Here is a 20378-nt window from a genome sequence, read left to right on the forward strand (position 1 = left end):
TGCAATAGTAGTTGATATAATTGAACACCAACATTACCTTTATCACTTCCATAATAATAGAATACTGTTTTACTGAGAGCACACCACCGTTTCTGCCATTCAAATCCCAGAAAGCTGTGATCTGCAATAAAGAGGGGAAAATGTAAGGCCATTTCCTTACTGTAAAAGAAAAAGTTAATTAATATGATTTCTAAGATTCCTCTGAGCTCTAACATTGTGTGACTAATTTGTATCTTCTTTTCCAAGAGACAAAAAACCAAACAACAACAAACCAACACAGCTAAAGGGAATAAAGTAAAGTAGCTATGGGGCTGCCATACTTATGGGATCAACAGCATGGCTAACAAAGTTTTCTGACAGGGACAGTCAAAAAGGCATCTGACTATACAATCTTGAGATAATTGATCCATCTGGGTCTCATTTTCTCATCTGTTATAAAAAGAAGGGGAGGAGCTAACCTATATTATTTCTGTTATCTCTTTCAGTTTTAAAATTCAGCTAAGAAAGCTAAGAAAAGCAAAATGAAATATAAATAGAAAGGCCCAAAGGGACTACAAGAGAGATAAGCAGAATGGTAATGAGAAGACTGTCTGCTTTTCATTTCTCTTATTGTAAAACCACCTCCATATTTCATTTCCATTAAATATTGGTGTTGAAAGAGTGAGACCATATGGTCAACTCCCAATTATCATAGCCAATGGAGAGGAACACTGAAATGAATAATAGACAATGGCAGACAAAACTCCAGGCTTGATCTGAACCATGGTGCATGCCAGTTTGGGCACAGGAGAACCTGCTGCTCAGCCCAGTGAGATACTGGTGAGAAATCCCACCTTTGAGAATACAGTCATGGCCTGCAGCTTTCCTTTGAGAGGCAGGAAACAGCTCCTGAATCATTTACAAATAACCAAGGTTGACAACTAAAAACCTAACCTAATGTTTTCTTATTAAAAATTATTTAAAGCTAAGAGCTATATTTTGTGGTTTGGATAATGTCATCCAGATTTTCTTACAATCTTTAAACTCTTTAATCACCTAAAACGAATACTGCCTCCACATGTATACTACAAACATGTTCTATCTAAGGATGAAATTATTTTTACATTTTTCATTAGAACCTTCAGTTTACCTTTTCTGCGTTTTTCAAGGTAGCCAGCCTTTAGAACAAAAGGAAGGTCTTGTGCTGCAATTGGAGGAAACTGGGCTCCTATGAGAAGTTCCGGAGAGAAAAAAAAAAGCAGTGGGTAATCCATTTCAGAATAAACAAGTGCCAGATCTCATTAGATTCAGTGTGCTTTTAATTACTGAAATTGTTTAAATCTAAGTCTATTAGCTTTGTTTCAGATCCATTCCCTAGATTAATCCCCTCTATTCCTCCTAAAAATCTCAAAAGTTAAAAAAAAAAAAAAGTTCTGTACTCCTATATGTTATTATAGCCTCCCAAAATACAGGACTGAGAAACTATTATAAATAAATGCAATAAATCCCTGAAAGAGAGGTTAAGAATTTCAAATAAATCATAGCTTCTTTATATTTATATTGAATTAATTCTTTAAAAATTTCAATACTTATTGACTCTTTCCTGCATAATCCCTATTCCTACCAAGTAAAACATAAAATGCTTTTCCGAATCAAATGCTGAAACTTGTTTCTCTGAGCCCACAGCAAATATTCTCTGTGTTTGTATTCAGAGAAATCTTATGGACATTCCACTGAGTGAGTATGCTTTAGGTTTTTATAGGGCATTTAAGAGTCTAAAACTAGATAGATCTGATAAAACTATTATAAACAAATACTGGATCCCTAAAAAAAGTTTTTAAATCAAGCAAAAGTTAAGTTGATTAGAAATTGTATATTCACGGTCATGGATTATAGGTTACTCAATTTTACAAGTGTTCAATATTTTTATAAACTTCATTAGAAATATAATAGTTATCTGCCGGGCGCAGTGGCTCACGCTTGTAATCCCAGCACTTTTGGAGGCCGAGGCAGGCGGATCACTTGAGGACAGGAGTTCAAGACCAGCCTGGCCAACACAGTGAAGCCCGGTCTCTACTAAAACTACAAAAGAAATTAGCCAGGCATGGTGGCGGGTGCCTGCAATCCCAGCTACTTGGGAGCTGATGCAGGAGAATCGCTCGAACCCAGGAGGCAGAGGTTGCAGTGAGCCAAGATCACGCCATTGCAATCCAGCCTGGGAAAAAAAGAGAAAAAAAAGAAAACAGAAAAGAAAAGAAATATAATAGTTATCCTCAGCATTTTACTAGAACTCTAGCAAGTGAAAACAACCAATCAAAAGAAAGTTTGTATGGAATACATCCAGTGGAAATAGTTTCAGTACAACTTAGGATAGAAAATGTGTTTGAGTACAAACATGTAATTAGAATGAATAAGATCTAGTATTTGATAGCACAACAGAGTGACTATAGTCAACAATAATTTATTGTACATTTTAAAATAACTAAGTGGCTGGGTGCAATGGCTCATGCCTACAATCCCAGCACTTTGGGAGGCTAAGGAAGGAGGGTCGCTTGAGCCCAGGAGTTTGACACCAGCTTGGGTAACACAGTGAGACCCCCATCTCTACGAAAAATTTAAAAATAACTGGGTGTAGTGGTATACGCGCCTGCAGTCCCAGCCAGTGGAGGAGGAGGGTAGAGGTGGGGGGAAGGGGGTCTGAGGTGGGAGGATCCCCCAAGAGGTCAAGGCTGCAGTGAGCCATGATTGTGCCACTGCGCTCCAGCCTGGGTAATAGAGTGAGACCCTGTCTCTAAATAAATAAATAAATAAATAAATAAAATGAAATAACTAAACAAATATAACTGGATTCTTTGTAACAGAGAAAGAATAAATGGTTGAGGTGATGGATACCTCATTTATCCTGATGTGATTATCATGCATTGTATGCCTGTATCAAAACATACAATATGCCCATAAATTTGCCTATTGTGTACCCACAAAAATTAAAAATTAAAAAAAAGAATGGGTTTGATAGGAAGTTTATTATATACAAACTCATCACCTAATTTTACCAGTTTTTTTTTTAATACCATGGGGATCACAGTAGTGATAAAGTCATGGATATTTTTTCTTAAGAAATAAAGCTTAAAATTAGAGCACTAATTTCAGCTCCTTGGTGGATCAATTTCACCCAGTAAATACAACACAGTATCATTAAAACATATTTAAAATAGAGCCCTGATTTTGAAATGTATATGAAATTTTAGGGAAAGTCAGTGTACATATTTTAATAGCTGTTTAATAAATGTATCCAGTTTTTTTCAAAATAAACTTGGTACATATGAAGGTATAAATTATTTATTATAGGATTTTGTACATAAAACAAAAATTACAAACAGAAATCTTATCTATGTAAACAAGTCCTGGTCAACCACTAATCTAAAGTGGATAATTGTGGAATTATTTGGTCTCATTAAGGGGTAGTCCCACAACCCTCTCACTTCCATTGGGCATAATAAATGCTCTTTACATAAGGAATGGATGCTCACAAAATCTTAAGAAAAGTTAAATTATTCTGAAAAGAAATGGGTACCTTTAGCATAGCTTTCAACTCTAAAATGTTACTGGTCAAAAAGGAGACAGAGAGAGATGGGAAGAAGGGAGAGGGGAGAGGAAGTGGGGGAAAAGGAAAAGGAGAAGGGAAATTAGAATTCACTAGCATTCAATATACACATAGCCTGAGTCTTTTGCTTTAAGAAAAATGTTGACTAAATTTCCACCTGATACATCACAATAAAATTTGATGTCATAAGCAATACTTGTTCTGAATTCTAAATTCATGTTTCTAATATAAAATCTTTGATTTCTTCCCTGGGGAGTGGGGGAGTACATTTTTTTTAACTGAAATTTCATTTTTCTAAACCTTTATTGCTGTTTGTCCAATATCCAGGATTTGCTTAATAGCCATATGAATTCTTTAAAACACAAAAGTACACTAATAGCAATCCCTGTAAACACTTTAGATTTTTAAATTTTCAGAAGAACCATTTGGTTTGTATATCACCATGGGCATATGGACAATACTTTCTGATGGCAGGGATGGAAAATCTGTTATAATATATAAAAAAGTAGTAATTTCCTTTTAAAAAAATATGAATTCTCATATCATTTAGACCTCATATCACTATACCTACAATGATTAACGCTATTGACATTTAGGAAGATTTAGATTGGTACAAAGAAACAAGACTATAAAAATACATGCATAATGATACATGAAGAAAAGGAAATTAAGGCTAATGTAAGCCTATCTGCCAGGCAACAACAAAGAGCTGCCACATGTTTGCCATACACCGCAATTACGTTATCTCACTATGGAACAGTCAATTATACAACATTCTGGTGAATTCACAATCATATTCTCAGCTTCGCTATTAAAATTCAAACCTTGTCCTAAAAAAAAGTTTTGCACTGGGTCTTAGTCCTTTGCACATAGTAGGCATTCAGTAAATGTTAGCTTTCATTATCTATTACAGTTAAATATTGTTATATGTTACTATAACTGTAACTACTAGTTCAAGTGAATGGATGCTAATGTAAACATAAGACTATGTTGCTCAGAGAAAGTTAATCAGAAATGAAATACAGGAAAAAGCATGATTCAGCAACTATACAAGTTAAGCATTGTAGCTACTTCTAAAGCAGTTAAAAGATTTCCCTTTACTTAAATGAAAGTGGTTAATGAAAAAAGTATATCCTAAGGGGAGAACAAAAATTAACCCATATGTTAGGGACTAGACTATGCTACAGGAATTTATTACATGGGCTTGCTTAAGTGGCCACAAACTTTCAGTGCCTGAAAAAGTAAGGTATATACTGAGAAAGACTAGTTTTCTTTTTATAAAATGAGTACGTATTTCTTATATGATAATCCCACTTTTCTAAAGCAGCTCAAAATATTAGACATTAAAACTGACACCCTACAAGGACAACTAAGCAAGGAATGGGTCTTCTTCCAGCGTGCAATTTGAGAATCTGAAGCATTCAAAATGGTAACAAGGTCACAATGAATTCAAATAAACAAGTATCAAGTGCCTATATTCCCAGCAATTCAGGGAAAAAGGCAATAGTGAAATCCAAATTTCCCTGTAGTTAGGTTGATATTTTATTCATAAGGTAACTGATTCTAAAAGATAACTCAAGAATTCTAGAATGTGCCTTACAGCTTTTGCTTTAAAAACAAATGGTGTATATTGTAGACATAGTACAGCAAGCTTCAAGTATGGATACTAGAATTTCAAAAGCAGAGAAGAGATACAAAGTATAAAAATTGATAACAAATTACCTTAAAACTAAGGTATTACCCACTCCTGGTGATTTTATTAAACTATTACTTTATCTTTTTTTTCTTGAATCTAGGATGAAAAACACTGGAATGTTTAAATGCCTGTAATATACTTAAGAAATAAGTTTTATCTTTTAAAAAGTGTTAACAATTAAAAATAATTATTTCAAAATGAAAAATAGTAGTTACTTCAATTTCAGAGAAAAATATGAAGTCTGTGGTAGGAAGTATCACTTAGTGACATTTCAGGTGTTAGGTTGGTCAGGTCTAAACCCAGTCTTGGCATTAACAGGGTAGACAATTGCATTACTGTATTTAGGACAAAGAAAAGTAGAAAAATGTGTCTAGATCACAGAAGCTTCACTCAGAAGACAAGGCCTAGAACAGCACGCAAGTCCCTTGAGTAGGCAAGGGAATGGGGGTGAGAGAGAGTTAGAGTTGGGGGAGAGAGAGAAAGAGCTAGAGTTGAGGAGAATGGGAGATCTAATGGTCCTTTCTTTTTTATTTAGATTTCTCAAATCTAAATGAACAAATGTTGATTCACAATTTTGTCCAGTATTGGGTGCCTCAATACACTATATTCCAGGGTCTTCCCTAACATTGATGTGTCTCCTAATAGACTCCTCCCTGATACATGTTACACATACACACACACACACAAACACACACACACACTATATCCCAGTCTGATACCTCTTTAAATGCATTAATTTTTCTAAGACAGTATGAGACATCATTACCAAAGTGCAATGACTCAGAGACATTTTCAAAATAGACATGTTTTTATTATCATTTTTATTTTTTGATATGCAACTTTGGTGATCAATTTAAATGCTAGACTTCTAAGGAATCCAAAGCCTTATTTTTACTATTTTATCATCAATAAATCATCATATTATTGGCTTCATTACACTAATATGTTCACACTTTTTTGGTTGTTTAATCTAGACTTCATGCAAAATTACGACTAGGTTTCTGAGCTTCACCTTTTGCTCCCTTCAATTTTCCCTTTTCTAGTTGGCATTTATATAGTTTTCAACATGAACACCAAGCTTTCACATAGGGTAATTTTTCCTACCACCTACCCGACTAAAGTTTCCTTTTCCCTTATATTGGAAAAGAAAGGAAAGATACTTTTTAAAAGACTGTTTTTATTCCTAAGAATTTTCACTCTGAGTCAAGATGTTGGTCCATTTAGTCAAATATTCTGTGTCACCACATGATGTGAGTTTTCCCTGAACTCCAAAAAGTAAAGAATAAACTTCTCAACCATACAACCATATCTTTTTTCCTGACAATTCATATAAATAAAGCATCTACAAGTTTATCTAAACCTTTTAAAATTATTCATTTTCACCTAATAGTTGGGATACTGAGTTCCATAAATTGGCCACCTCCTGGGGGGAGATAGTGCTTCGTTTTATCTCTTCTAAACTCATGTAGTAAACTACCAAAAATGCAGCCCAGGCTGGAGTGCAGCGGCATGATTTTGTTACTGCAGCCTCTGCCTTCTGGGCTCAAGTGATCCTCCCACCTCAGCCTCCTGAGTAGCTGGGATTATAGGTGCACAACACCATGCCTGGCTAATTTTTGTATGTTTTGCAGAGGCAAGGTTTCGCCATGTTGCCCAGGCTGATCTCAAATTACTGGGATCACGTGATCTGCCTGCCTTGGCCTCCCAAAGTGCTGGTATTATAGGCATGAGCCACCATGCCTGGATAATAGACCCATTTTTTAAAAAAAGTATTTACCCACTTAATGATTGCTTTATATTTGAAACATATATTAGGCTTTGATTCTCCAAAAATATTATCTCATTTCATGAAGGTGATACTCTCACCTATCCACTAGTGGTTATTTTATTATCTAGATTAGCTTCTCCAGTTCTAGTTCATTTTTCTTAAGAAGTGATAAACAGAATGAACATACATTTTCAGGTGCCAGTATGTCATAATACCAATATAATCCCAATGCACTGTAATTTTATATAAAGGTGGAGAAATGCTTTCTGTTTTGCTTCCACTATCCTTCCAGTTGATGTCCACTATCTTAGTGACATTTTTGGTTGAAGGGTACATTTAGTACTTAGCTTTAGGAAATAGTCCATTAAAAAGCCTCCGTTCCCAGAGCTGTGACTGACTCAGAACTCATCATTCCACAAGTGCAGTTTAATTACACTTTACTTTATAATTGCACACATAAACTTAGAAGCTATTTTCCCTGTTTCTAGAAATTATATAATAGATACAAAGATGGAGGGATGCAGACACTTTGTTTCTTATTCTAATAGGTTTTAAGTGTAAAAATTCACTAGCATATCTGCAAAGTAAACAAAGAACCAAAACAAAATAAGACTATGCACCAACAAAGGAGAGAAACCTACACTTAACTTGGATATAAATATTAAATAAAATATTTTAGTGGTGTGGCACATATCCAGAAGCTTAGCTTTACATTGATACTGACTTCGAAATCCATGGCACAGGTTAAAGAAGTCTGTAATGTGATCTCAGTTCCATACATTTTTTTTTTTTTTTTTTACCTTAAACATGTCACTGAGCCTCTCTGGACTCAATTTCTTCTTTTAAAACCTGAAAAAAATAGGTTCAATCATCTCCAAAGCCCTCCCAATTCCAGGACTTCATGAAATATATCCACACTAATATTTTTCTTGTACTTTCAGTAGCAAATGGCCAAGGTCCAAGATTAGATTGAAGTTTCAATTATATCAAATGTGGAAATTGCTCACAACATATTTTTTGTAGAACAACTAGTAACTTCTTTTACATCTAGCATAGAACTATTTTATGTCATTTAAAAGGTTTAATATTCAGCTAGAACCTTGGCCTGGAATATGTGTGAGAGAAATAAATACATAAATTAAATATTTTTCATATTTGAATAATTCTCCCCTCCATGTGGGAAATTTGGAATTTCCAATCTGTTTATCAGTATTTTTAGTAGCAAAAGGAAGATATTATATATTCAACAGGCATCTCAAACAATAATCACTGCCGTAACTCTAAAAGAGGACTAATTGTGTTACTTTAGCATAGTCTTTTCAAAAAGCTTGTTTTCTCATCGTAGCACTATTACTTTCTTCAGAAGAGATTCACCAATGAATATACTAGTACTGGCGATCTCTAAGCCTATCATGATATTTCTTTTAAGAAAAACAAAAACAAAAAAGCTCACACCATGCTTTGACATAAAGATGGTCAACTTTCAATTAGTAGAACCATAGAATTCTCAGGAGGGTTATGCTTTGGGGAAAAGGCTTTAAAAACTGATATAGCAGCCTATGTGACTACACTGGGGAAAAAGCAGAGGTTACAACTCAAGGGTTTAACATCTGCTAATCTCCTCCCTCCTCTGTAAAGTGGCGATTTTGAAGGCTACCAAGCAAAAACGGAATAACCATGAGGATAATTCAAATTTGCCTTTATTAACTCTAAAGGAGTTAGGGTGGAAATTTTCACTATGCCTTCAATATCTATTTAGAACCAAAGAAGATAGTAACTATTAATATCATAGCTACATGCATGTAAGATATGCTCATGAATATAATCCAAAAGATTAAGCATTTGTTCAGAGTCCAATCAAAAGCTTCTATTTTACATCTCTTCCTTCCTCCTCTCCTGCTCCTCCCTTCTCTTCTTCTCACCTTCCTTTTCCCCCTCTTCCCTCCCCTCCGCTCCTCTTTCCCCTCCCTCTCCTCTCTTCTCCTCTCCTTTCCCTTTTTTTCTTCCTTCCTTTCTTTCTTGCTGCTACTAATTTCCATAGAAATCTACCAAACTATGAAAAATTCTAATGGCAAGATTCCAGAATAATGAAATCTGAAATCAATTGTGTTCATCAACATCCATTAAAATAATGCTCAAAAAGTCATAGATGAATAGTATATGGGAATTATATGATACACAGTCCAATTATCCTTCTCCATTCATTTAAAACTGCTTCTTTTACTTTAACATACATTTAAGTATACGACCAGAAACTGAACTATCTTATTACATATCTGAAGACTGCTTCTTTAGATAAATCTTTAATGTAGAACTGCTGTCCCTTTCTCATAAAAGTAGATGTGAAAAAAATCTCTTTAAGATTTCTGATTCGTTGGTCTAACAATAAACCACTAGTTATCACATTGTTAAAATATATTAAACTTGTTCCTTATAGAATTTTAAAATATGGTTTTTATCTAAAAATTCTAGAGTTATTAATTTGTGGAAAACCTTATAAGAATCTCTCAATTATTTCCAGGGAAGATAGCATATCAATATACTGAATCAATCATTTAAAAGTAAGGTTTTACTTTAGAGACAAGACTACTAGTTTATATATTTATAATATAGGGCACCCTCTGTGTTTTTCTATTTTAGTAAAGGGATCTTTAGATTCCACATAAAAAATTTAAATCAAATTTTGCCTTCCACATAAAGTAACTCCTCAGCAACTCTTTATCTGCCTATATCTTAGTCATCTGCTCTGTAGCAAGTAAAACATTAAATTCTGAAAAATAATAGCCTTTTAAAAAAGTCTATAATACATACTTTGAGAAAATGAGATGCAAGCTTAAAATGGAATACATTCTCCTTAAGTTAAAAATATAATTCTAAATATATCAAAATGTTCAGACTCTAAATATTATAAAATTAAATATATACAATTATGAACTGGGTTTTAATTTAATGCATCTCTTTCCACAACAAAAGTGCCCCCAAACTGATACTGCATTTTAGAATCACATTCAAAACCCTGGATTTACATTCAGATTGCAGGATAGCTACCAGCTCTGTGACTTAGCAAGTCACTTGATTTCATTAAGCTTTAGTTTTCAAATCTTTCAATGTAGATAATAGGAGGGCATACTATGGAGAGCTATGGTGGGGATGTAGTAGGATAGCACTTAAGATAACTCTTTAAGAAATGTTGTCTCTGGTTACTACTAGTATTTTTAAAAGGCAACTCAAATTTGCCACAAGTCCATTGTTCCATACACACACAAAAAAAGGAGGCTGAAAATATAAACCACTAGAATAAAAACATGAATGTTAAACACCTTTTAACCATACGACTTTCTTTCTGGTTACAGATATTTGGCCAAAAACAAATCTGATGCATAAACACATATTTGACAAGATTATACATAATAAAGATTAGCATAAATGAAAAGGAACGTTCTTAACTCATATATTAAACAATATTTTACTAGTCTATATTATGCGCCAGGCTCTTTTCTAAATATTACCCAAAATAGAAAACTAGGAAACATAAACTCAACTTCACTGAAAATTTGTTGAAGGCATCTTAAAAGTCAAACAATTATGTATAAAATTTAAACAATAACAATAATAGGTCCTCGGCTGGGGGTAGTGATTCACACCTATAATTCTAGCACTTTGGGAGGCTGAGGCAGAAGGATCACTTGAGGCCAGGTGTTCGAGACAGCCTAGGTAACACAGCAACACCCCATCTCTATAAAAAATGTATTAATTACCCAGGCATGGTAACTCACACCTGTAGTCCTAGCTACTCAGAAGGCAGGAGGATAGTTTGAGTCCAGGAGTTCAAGGCTGCATATGATAGTGCCACTGCACTCCAGCCTGGGTGACAGAGTGAGACCCTGTCTCAAATAATAACAATAATAATAATAATAATAATAATAATAGGTCCTACTTCTTTCTTCCTTAACTATGCTATCTCTGTATCAAACACAACTGTTTCTATTATCTCCACACTATAAGCTTAAATATGTTTTTAAGCACTATCAGTGGCATGATTACAAATATCAGCACTGCAACAGTTAACATTTATTGAGCCTTTACCATGAGTTAGGTAAAGATGATGACACCAGTCATCATCTCATTTCATCATCACATAACCCTAAGAGGTAAGTATTACTAACTCCATATTACCAATCAGAAATCAAGATAACACACAATAAGTGGAGCAAGAACCTTAAGTCTACTTGCCCAGAAGCCCATTTTCTGAAATGCTATGTTCCACTGCTGATGGAATAAATGAATGCCATCTATAGAAACCGTGTCAGACAACATCACTGAATTACTTTTCTATGGCATTAAAGCAATTACCATTATTTAAGGTTAGTTCCCTAAGTGTAACATGATATACTTTAATATACCATATATACCATATACCTAATATACCTAATAGATATACCTAATATACCATACTTTTTTTTTTTTTTTTGAGATGGAGTCTTGCTCTTTCACCCAGGATGGAGTGCAGTGGCGTGATCTTGGCTCGCTGCAACCTCCAACCACCAGGTTCAACGATTTCCCTGTCTCAGTCTCCCAAGTAGCTGGGATTACAGGCATGCGCTACCATGCCCAACTAATTTTTGTATTTGTAGTAGAGATGGGGTTTCACCATGTTGGCCAGGCTGGTCTCAAACTCCTGACCTCAGCTGATCCACCCACCTTGACCTCCCAAAGTGCTAGGATTATAGGTGTGAGCCACTGCACACAGCCAATATACCATACATTTAAATTGTGGGGTGTTGTTTCATCTGTAAGATTTTGGGTCAATTTTGCTTCTTAAGAATGTATTTGAAATACTTCCATTTTGGTTTAAAAACACATATACACAAACATGGAACAAATCAGTAATGGGGAAAATGATGTTTATGGAAGGAAAAGGAGGTTCCTTTTGTATGCAGATTCCTCTAGCAAACTGCATAGAAATAAGAAATGAATATAATTTAGATTGAATTCTTTAGCTTCTTTCCACTCAACTATGCTTTATCTTTACATAGGCCATAGGACAATTCTTTCATTGATTTACTTACTTTTGCAACAGGTTTATGTTGTGGATTTTGAGGTATAAATTTTTAAAATTATTTTCAGATTATAAGTAACATTTTTATAATTTGTGATAGTCTTTAAACTCATTTTTATTAATTTATTTTTCCTATTCTGTATACAAAAAGTTTAGAGTCATTAATAACATAAGATTATATCTTAAGTATCTGAAATAGGAATATGCAGAGTTATAATGTCTTCTACATTGTACAGTATAATAAAACACGTTTTTGTTTTTGTCTTAAGAAAAATAACAGGTACATAAACAGTTGTCATTCTATTCCCATCTCCCAAAACAACCTTATTATTGAGGGGTGGTTAATATGAATAAATAAACAAGAAAAATAAGTGAAAAATGTGTAGTTTGAAAACTATCAAACATGAAATTATTTTATGACTAACTTATTAATAGAAGGTAAATTGCTGAATTAAGGCTCTCACTCTATTTCACAGTCCTACTCTGATTATTTGATTACTAAATTGAGCTTGATTACTAACGCAAATACGTTCCCAAACATTCTTAATGCTTTAGTCTTCATAGGTAAATAGTATACCTGTTTCTATTTAAGAAGGAAACTATCTAATTTTTTATTTAAATCAAGAAGTCTTGGCATTTTCCCTCTTCTGTCATTCAAAGTACCTACTCTGGTTTAAAGTATTATAAGCATCTTCCTAAAAACACATGTGTATGCAATCTTTCTCCCCTCTCTCTTACAGACACACACACAATTTGTTTTCCTTCCACCTAAAACGAGGTTTTTCCATAACTCTTTTTTCAATATAGATATGAAATTCATACATTCTTACCTATTATTATTGTTAATTTAGTAATATACTGCCTCCTTCTCCCCCCAAAAAGCATTTCCCAGGCATTTGTACAGATACATTTGGTGAGGCAAATTAAAACCAAACAGGAGCTATCAGTGTGTATACACACAGGGTGGGAGGGAGGGGGAGGATGGAAGATGGAGAAGAAAAGAAGGGTAAGGAAGGGGAGGAGGCAGAGTGACAAAGCAAATACCTGTATAGAAAAATGTTAATGTTAGGGGAATTGGGGTGAAAGGTATATGGGAACTCTTCGTGTTATTCTCGCAACTTTTCTGTGTCACTATTTCAATATTTTTTAAAATCAAGGCAAAATTAGAAGTCAGGGTGGAACAGAAGACAACTTGGAACTACAAAGTCATTTACACTTGTGAGGAGTGGGCCAAAAATTCACTTATAAGCTTTATAACAACCAACATGAAGCAAGAAATACAATAAATTATATGAGCCATTGCCCATAAGATAAATACATATCATTGTTCAGGGAAGAAAACACAACTATTTCTGGCTCCTGGTACTGAAATGGGAAAAGAAATTTCTCCCATGGTTCTCAATGTCCTCAATAACATTTTTACAGTATCTAAAATAAAAGTTTCATAGGGCTGTTTTGTATAACATCATTCATATTGAGCCAAAAGCTTAATGCCAAAGTGAAATTTAGTAAAAGCAATTCTACAGAATACAAAACGAGGAGGCCCAAGTATACAGCTAACTCCCAAAAGCTTTGTTAAACTCAAGGATAAGATCATAGAGTATCTATAGGAACAGACACCCTGCACAATTTTCAGACAATCATTCCAAAATCCTGTTTGCCTTGATCAGACTTCTGGTAAATATTAAATCTCAAGAAAAACTCCATTCTCTGCAAGAAGGTAACACAACTCTTTTTATGTTGCTGCTTAAGTCAAGAGCCATATCCTTTAACAAGCAGCCAGGCTGGGGGTAAAATTAATACACTTATTTATCAATTTACAAAGTTTAATGACTTTGCAGGGACATAAACCTGGATGAAGATCCTCTTAACACAAAAACAAATCAGCAACTGGCCTATAAAGCTCTAACTCAGTGCCAGGACAATTCCAGCCTGTGAAATTTTAAGCATATACCTACTTTGTATCCACAAAATGTCCACAGAACAACATGTTACTGAGAATGATAAAATGCCTGAGTCTACTCTTCAGTATGAACTGGTAATCATATGTACACCTGGGTAACTGAAAGGATTATAAAGCATTGTTATCCATATAACTGAGTAAATTACTAGAGAATTCATACTACAATTTCAATATTAGAACAGTTAATGTGTAGCAGTTTTTCTTCTTACTATGGAAATAAAACCATACCACATGCTTAATCCTTTTTCTGATCCCTAGTTTCAAAGGGGAATAACTGTAAACAGCCATTTGTGAGACTGGCCAGGGAGACAGACATAGACATTCATGTGGTATTTACAATATCAGGTTAAAATAGTGTGTCACAAGAGTGTCTTTTTCACTGGAATTTGAGCAAGGGGATCATAAGGCAGTGTTCTGAAATTTGAGTGCACATGGAAATCACCAAGAGTACTTCTTTCAAATGTAGAAGTATAATTTTAAACAAAATCATCTATATGGCTCAGAATGGTATATTTAAAAACCTTGTTTTGTGTACAGGATTTGTAAAATATGGTCTAAGCTAATGTTCACTGCAAAATAAAAAAATCAATATATAGATAAAACACAGTTCTGCAATCAGTACACACTGAAAACAGAAGGAAAATCCCCAAAATATAAATGATAGTGCAACTAATGATTTTTATTTATAACTACCTAATTTTGGGGTCATTAAAATAATTTTGTAAACATTTAATACACCTTTCACAGTAGTCTTGAGAGAGAAAGAGAGGCTGTCATAATAAAAAGCAGTATTGAGCAGCCAGTTGCCTGCATGTGTTGGTTCATTCATCAGGCAGTTACCGAGCATCCACTATGTGCCAGGCACTGTGATGGAGCAAGAGGTACAGCTACAGTCCTTGCCTTTGAGAAGCTCATGATTAGGTGCAATTCCCCACTAATAAAGAGATTCAAGAAACCAATGAGGAGACAGAAGAATGAGAAGCAAGATAGCCGTAAGACATGAAGAACAAAGAGGTCATCCTTATATTTATATCCCACCTTAATATCTACTTTCACAATTACTAACACTCCCATTCAGTTCTAAACTTTATAACCACCAACATGAAGAAACATAATAAAAAGGAAGAAAATTGGGACAGAACGTATAATATAAAAAGTGCCTATTTAGCTATGTGATTTTAGCATATTTTTAAAAAAGTAAGCCGGGCACGGTGGCTCATGTCTGTCATTCCAGCACTTTGGGAGGCTGAGGCGAGCGGATCACTTGAGGTCAAGAGTTTGAGACCAACCCAGCCAAGATGGTGAAACCCCTTCTCCACTGAAAATACAAAAATTAGCAGGGCGTGGTGGCGTACACCTGCAATCCCAGCCACTCTGGAGGCTGAGGTGGGAGAATTGCTTGAATACAGGAGGCAGACGTTGCAGCGAGCCAAGATCACACCACAGAACTCCAGTCTGGGCAACACAGTGAGACTCCGTCACACACACACACACACACACACACACAAAGTATTCAAGATGTGAAAAAAAAAAAAACCCAACTGACAAATATAGAAACTGATATTTACTATGAGCAAGACATCAAAAGGCAATTCATTAATATGTTCACTGTGTGGGCTATCTCACTGCAGGATCTGCCAGAGCTGACATAGCCCAATCATACATGGTCTCTTTTTCTCCCAACTAAGAGTTGTCATTACCAGAACAATTTCACCAAGAAATTTTAACGATTTAGTTCAAATTAGAAACGTCAAAATTAAACTTTGAAAAAGAAACTGATGGAATATTGAGCAGAACAAAACGACTGCTAACAACACACAACAACTGATGTAACTTCATGTAAACAACCAGTGCTGTTCAGCCACACTTGAACATCACATCAAGAGCAGTTCAGTGCTCCCTCATTTGCCCTGTAAGGCACTGGAAGTTACCTCAGAGGAGGCTAAGGCAATAAAATGGTCTGAACTCTGAATCTGTAGTTTGCTCATAAATATGTGAAATATACAATGACCTCTTGAAAATATGAAAAAGACTTAAAATCCAAAAGATACACATCCCGCTAAAATTCCATATGAATAAATGGCATAACACAAGTTATTCCAAGTCAGTTTAGATATGGTAAGATCTTATGATAAGATATCCTATTACATGTTTCTCTAAGAATTCAGCTGTAATTAAATCATGTCTGAATAGACCATGATGTACATTCTCACTGAAAAACAAAATTTACAAATATGTTTTATCTACCTTAATATTGATAACAAGTTATCAATTAAATTAATTCAATTAAGTCCCCTTCACCTGGATAGCTTCAAGTCTCACACAAGACTCACGGTTCTAATGTACTTTTACAAATACAAAAATAATTTTTAAGAATTCCTCAGAGGATGCTGAAATATGGAAATTTAAGACTTGGTCCAATTCTTTCTCACCAACCAAAGAAGTCAGGTATACTGTTATAATTCCATACATGGATAAGAACTGGTACAGTCATTAACTTGTCAAATGATGACTTATTCAAGGTGTATTTATAGGAGAAAACATTTGCATGGATGTCACAATAGATAATGAACTGCAAATTAATAAGAAAAAAGTGAACAGGTCAATAGAAAAACAGGTAAAGGATATGAACCCAGTAATTTATGGAATAAGTACAAAGGTTAATAAACATGAAAAGAGATGAGTGTTTATTGATTTGTAGTGTTTCCTGAGCTCTCCCTACCTCCATTAGAATATAAGGTCCAACAGCCCAGAGACCATAACTGTCTTCTTCACTGCTGTATCCCTAGGGCCTAGATTAGTGCCTGGGACACAGGAAGTGTTTGTTAAATTTGCTGAATGAACAAACAAATGAATAAACCTCACTAAAAACTACTTTTTAACTTATAGGACTGGCAAAAACTGCAAAGATTAAGAATATCAAACAGGGAGGAGGGCAAGAAGAGATACTCGCATCTCCACTCACCCTGTTTTGGGGAGTATAGCTTAATACAGCTTTGTGGATGAAAATTTGACAATACCGTGATAATTCAACTCCTAAGAATCTACCCTACAAATTAAAATGCTGTTACATGATGGTGTATATGCCAGAATATTCACTGATATACCATTTGTGACAACAGAAAGATGGAAAATGCCCAGCAAGAGGAACATTATGAAGCCATACTAAATAATGCTATAGATCTGTGTGTATTAATATGGAAAGATATATACTAATGTAGAAAGATGTCCACGATACTTGGTTGAAAAACACAAGTGGTATACTAATATATAGTGATATACTTTTTTAATATTTTTTGTTAATTTTTTTTATTATACTTTAAGTTCGGGTAGAGGTGCACAACGTGCAGGTTTGTTACATATGTATACATCTGCCATGCTGGTGTGCTGCACCCATTAACTCATCATTTACATTAGGTATATCTCCTAATGCTATCCCTCCCTCCTCCTCCCGCCCCACAACAGGTCCCGGTGTGTGATGTTCCCCTTCCTGTGTCCAAGTGTTCTCATTGTTCAATTCTCACCTATGAGTGAGAACATGTGGTGTTTGGTTTTTTGTCCTTGTGATAGTTTGCTGAGAATGATGGTTTCCAGCTTCATCCATGTCCCTACAAAGGACATGAACTCATCCTTTTTTATGGCTGCATAGTATTCCATGGTATATATATGTGCCACATTTTCTTAATCCAGTCTATCATCGATGGACATTTGGGTTGGTTCCAAGTCTTTGCTATTGTGACTAGTGCCGCAATAAACATACACGTGCATGTGTCTTTATAGCAGCATGATTTATAATCCTTTGGGTATATACCCAGTAATGGGATGGCTGGGTCAAATGGTATTTCTAGTTCTAGATCCTTGAGGAATCACCACACTGTCTTCCACAATGGTTGAACTAGTTTACAGTCCCACCAACAGTGTAAAAGTGTTCCTATTTCTCCATATCCTCTCCAGCACCTGTAGTTTCCTGACTTTTTAATGATCACCATTCTAACTGGTGTGAGATGGTATCTCATTGTGGTTTCGATTTGCATTTCTCTGATGGCCAGTGAGGATGAGCATTTTTTCATGTGTGTGCTGGCTGCATAAATGTCTTCTTTTGAGAAGTGTCTGTTCATACCCTTCACCCACTTTTTGATGGGGTTGTTTTTTTCTTGTGAATTTGTTTGAGTTCTTTGTAAATTCTGGATATTAGCCCTTTGTCGGATGAGCAGATTGCAAAAATTTTCTCCCATTCTGTAGGTTGCCTGTTCACTCTGATGGTAGTTTCTTTTGCTGTGCAGAAGCTCTTTAGTTTCATTAGATCCCATTTGTCAATTTTGGCTTTGGTTGCCATTGTTTTTGGTGTTTTAGACATGAAGTCCTTGCCCATGCCTATGTCCTGAATGGTATTGCCTAGGTTTTCTTCTAGGGTTTTTATGGTTTTAGGTCTAACATTTAAGTCTTTACTCCATCTTGAATTAATTTTTGTACAAGGTGTAAGGAAGGGATCCAGTTTCAGCTTTCTACATATGGCTGGCCAGTTTTCCCAGCACCATTTATTAAATAGGGAATCCTTTCCCCATTTCTTGTTTTTGTCAGGTTTGTCAAAGATCAGATGGTTGCAGATGTGTGGTATTATTTCTGAGCGCTCTGTTCTGTTCCATTGGTCTATATCTCTGTTTTTGGTACCAGTACCATGCTGTTTTGGTTACTGTAGCCTTGTAGTATAGTTTGAAGCCAGGTAGCGTGATGCCTCCAGCTTTGTTCTTTTGGCTTAGGATTGACTTGGCAATGTGGGCTCTTTTTTGGTTCCATATGAACTTTAAAGTAGTTTTTTCCAATTCTGTGAAGAAAGTCATTGGTAGCTTGATGGGGATGGCATTGAATCTATTTTAAAAAATGCCAGTATGGCCATTTTTTGAGATGGAGTCTTGCTCTGTCACCCAGGCTGGAGTGCAGTGGTGCAATCTTGGCTCACTGCAACCTCTGCCTCCCAGGTTCAAGTGATTCTCCTGCCTCAGCTTCCCGAGTAGCTGGGACTACAGGCACGTGCCACCACGCCTGGCTAATTTTTTGTATTTTTAATAGAGACGGGGTTTCACCGTGTTAGCCAGGATGGTCTCGATCTCCTGACTTCATGATCCACCCACCTCGGCCTCCCAAAGTGCTGGGATTACAGGCGTAAGCCACTGCATCCAGCATGATACACTATTTTTTAAAATTTAAGAAATATCTGGTTCCATGTTTTTTCTAGCACATATATGTATTCTTAAAACTCAGGAAAAAAGTCTGGAAGGGCACATAGAACTGTTAGCAGTTCTTACTTTTAGGGAGTGTAGGGAATTTTTTTTTCCTTTTGCAGAGAGGGAACAACTTTGTTATAAGCATGTATTATACATTTAAAATTTTATATAATACAATTTTTAAAATTGTAAAACAAAAAATAGGCTTTTAAGTAATTTAAATCGATTTATATTATTAAAATCATAGCCAGAAAAATGCCACCCATTCATCTATAAAATTTAATTTAATCAATACAAGTATAGTTTTACAGTACAATGATACAATTTGAAAACAATATTCCCAACATATATGAAGGTACTACTTTGAGAATGTTCACCTACCTGGCTATTCTTCAAATAGTCCAAGTCTCATGTAACCACACAAGTTTTCACTCTGCTTGAAATGTACTATTCCCTCACCTTTCTCCACTTACCCACTCCTCACCACTATCATTGCCTAGAAAGCTTTCAGCTTACCCTTTAAGATGCAACTCAACTCACTGAAAAGCTTTCCTGTTGTGACATAAAGAAAACATTTGCAAGACAGATGATTTCTTAAAAAAATTAAAGGAACATATTTTCTCTGATACAGATAATTCTAATTCTTGCTACTAAATTTTTAGAGTAATAAAAAGTTACCTAAGTGAAAATAAAATAGCCATTAACTTTTAATTACCCAGATATTTCTACCTTTTCCAAAAATCTCCATGTGCTTACAGAAACATAGCCAAAGGCTTCAAAACAATTCCTGATCTGGGAAAAATACGAACGGATTTTTGGACGTCCACATGAACTAGACATGTTCTTGTTTAGAAAGCTAGCATTTATGACAAATTTTCCAAAATGAAATGAATCTAAATTTGTTGATATTACAAAAATAACACAATAATGTATTTTTGCTCTATGTCAACTTAAATGTCTTCAAACTGATGTAAAAATATGCATAAAAATAACTGTGCCAGGTAATAACTAGTATTCCAAATTCCACCTGGGGAAATGAATTTTATGGCTATACTATAAACTTCTAAAATCCTGAAGTTTTAAT

General features: G+C 35.0%; 1 protein-coding gene across 19 annotated transcripts in view; it reads right to left on the minus strand.

Annotated features, from left to right (window-relative positions):
* SKAP2 (src kinase associated phosphoprotein 2) overlaps window positions 1–20378 on the minus strand; it is a 207734-nt gene that overhangs the window by 82642 nt on the left and 104714 nt on the right. For 18 of the 19 annotated variants that reach the window (XM_009452811.4, XM_063814143.1, XM_063814146.1 and 15 more), the window contains 2 exons: window positions 1130–1207; window positions 38–121 (listed from right to left, as the gene is read on the minus strand). In XM_009452811.4, coding sequence (XP_009451086.1) covers window positions 38–121; window positions 1130–1207 — 162 coding nt within the window. Of the gene's footprint in view, window positions 1–37; window positions 122–1129; window positions 1208–3553; window positions 3710–20378 lie in introns of those variants that run through there. The other variant, XM_016957211.4, reaches the window with a different exon arrangement.

Source organism: Pan troglodytes, chromosome 6 (genome assembly GCF_028858775.2).
Source record: "Pan troglodytes isolate AG18354 chromosome 6, NHGRI_mPanTro3-v2.0_pri, whole genome shotgun sequence".
NCBI lineage: Eukaryota > Metazoa > Chordata > Mammalia > Primates > Hominidae > Pan > Pan troglodytes.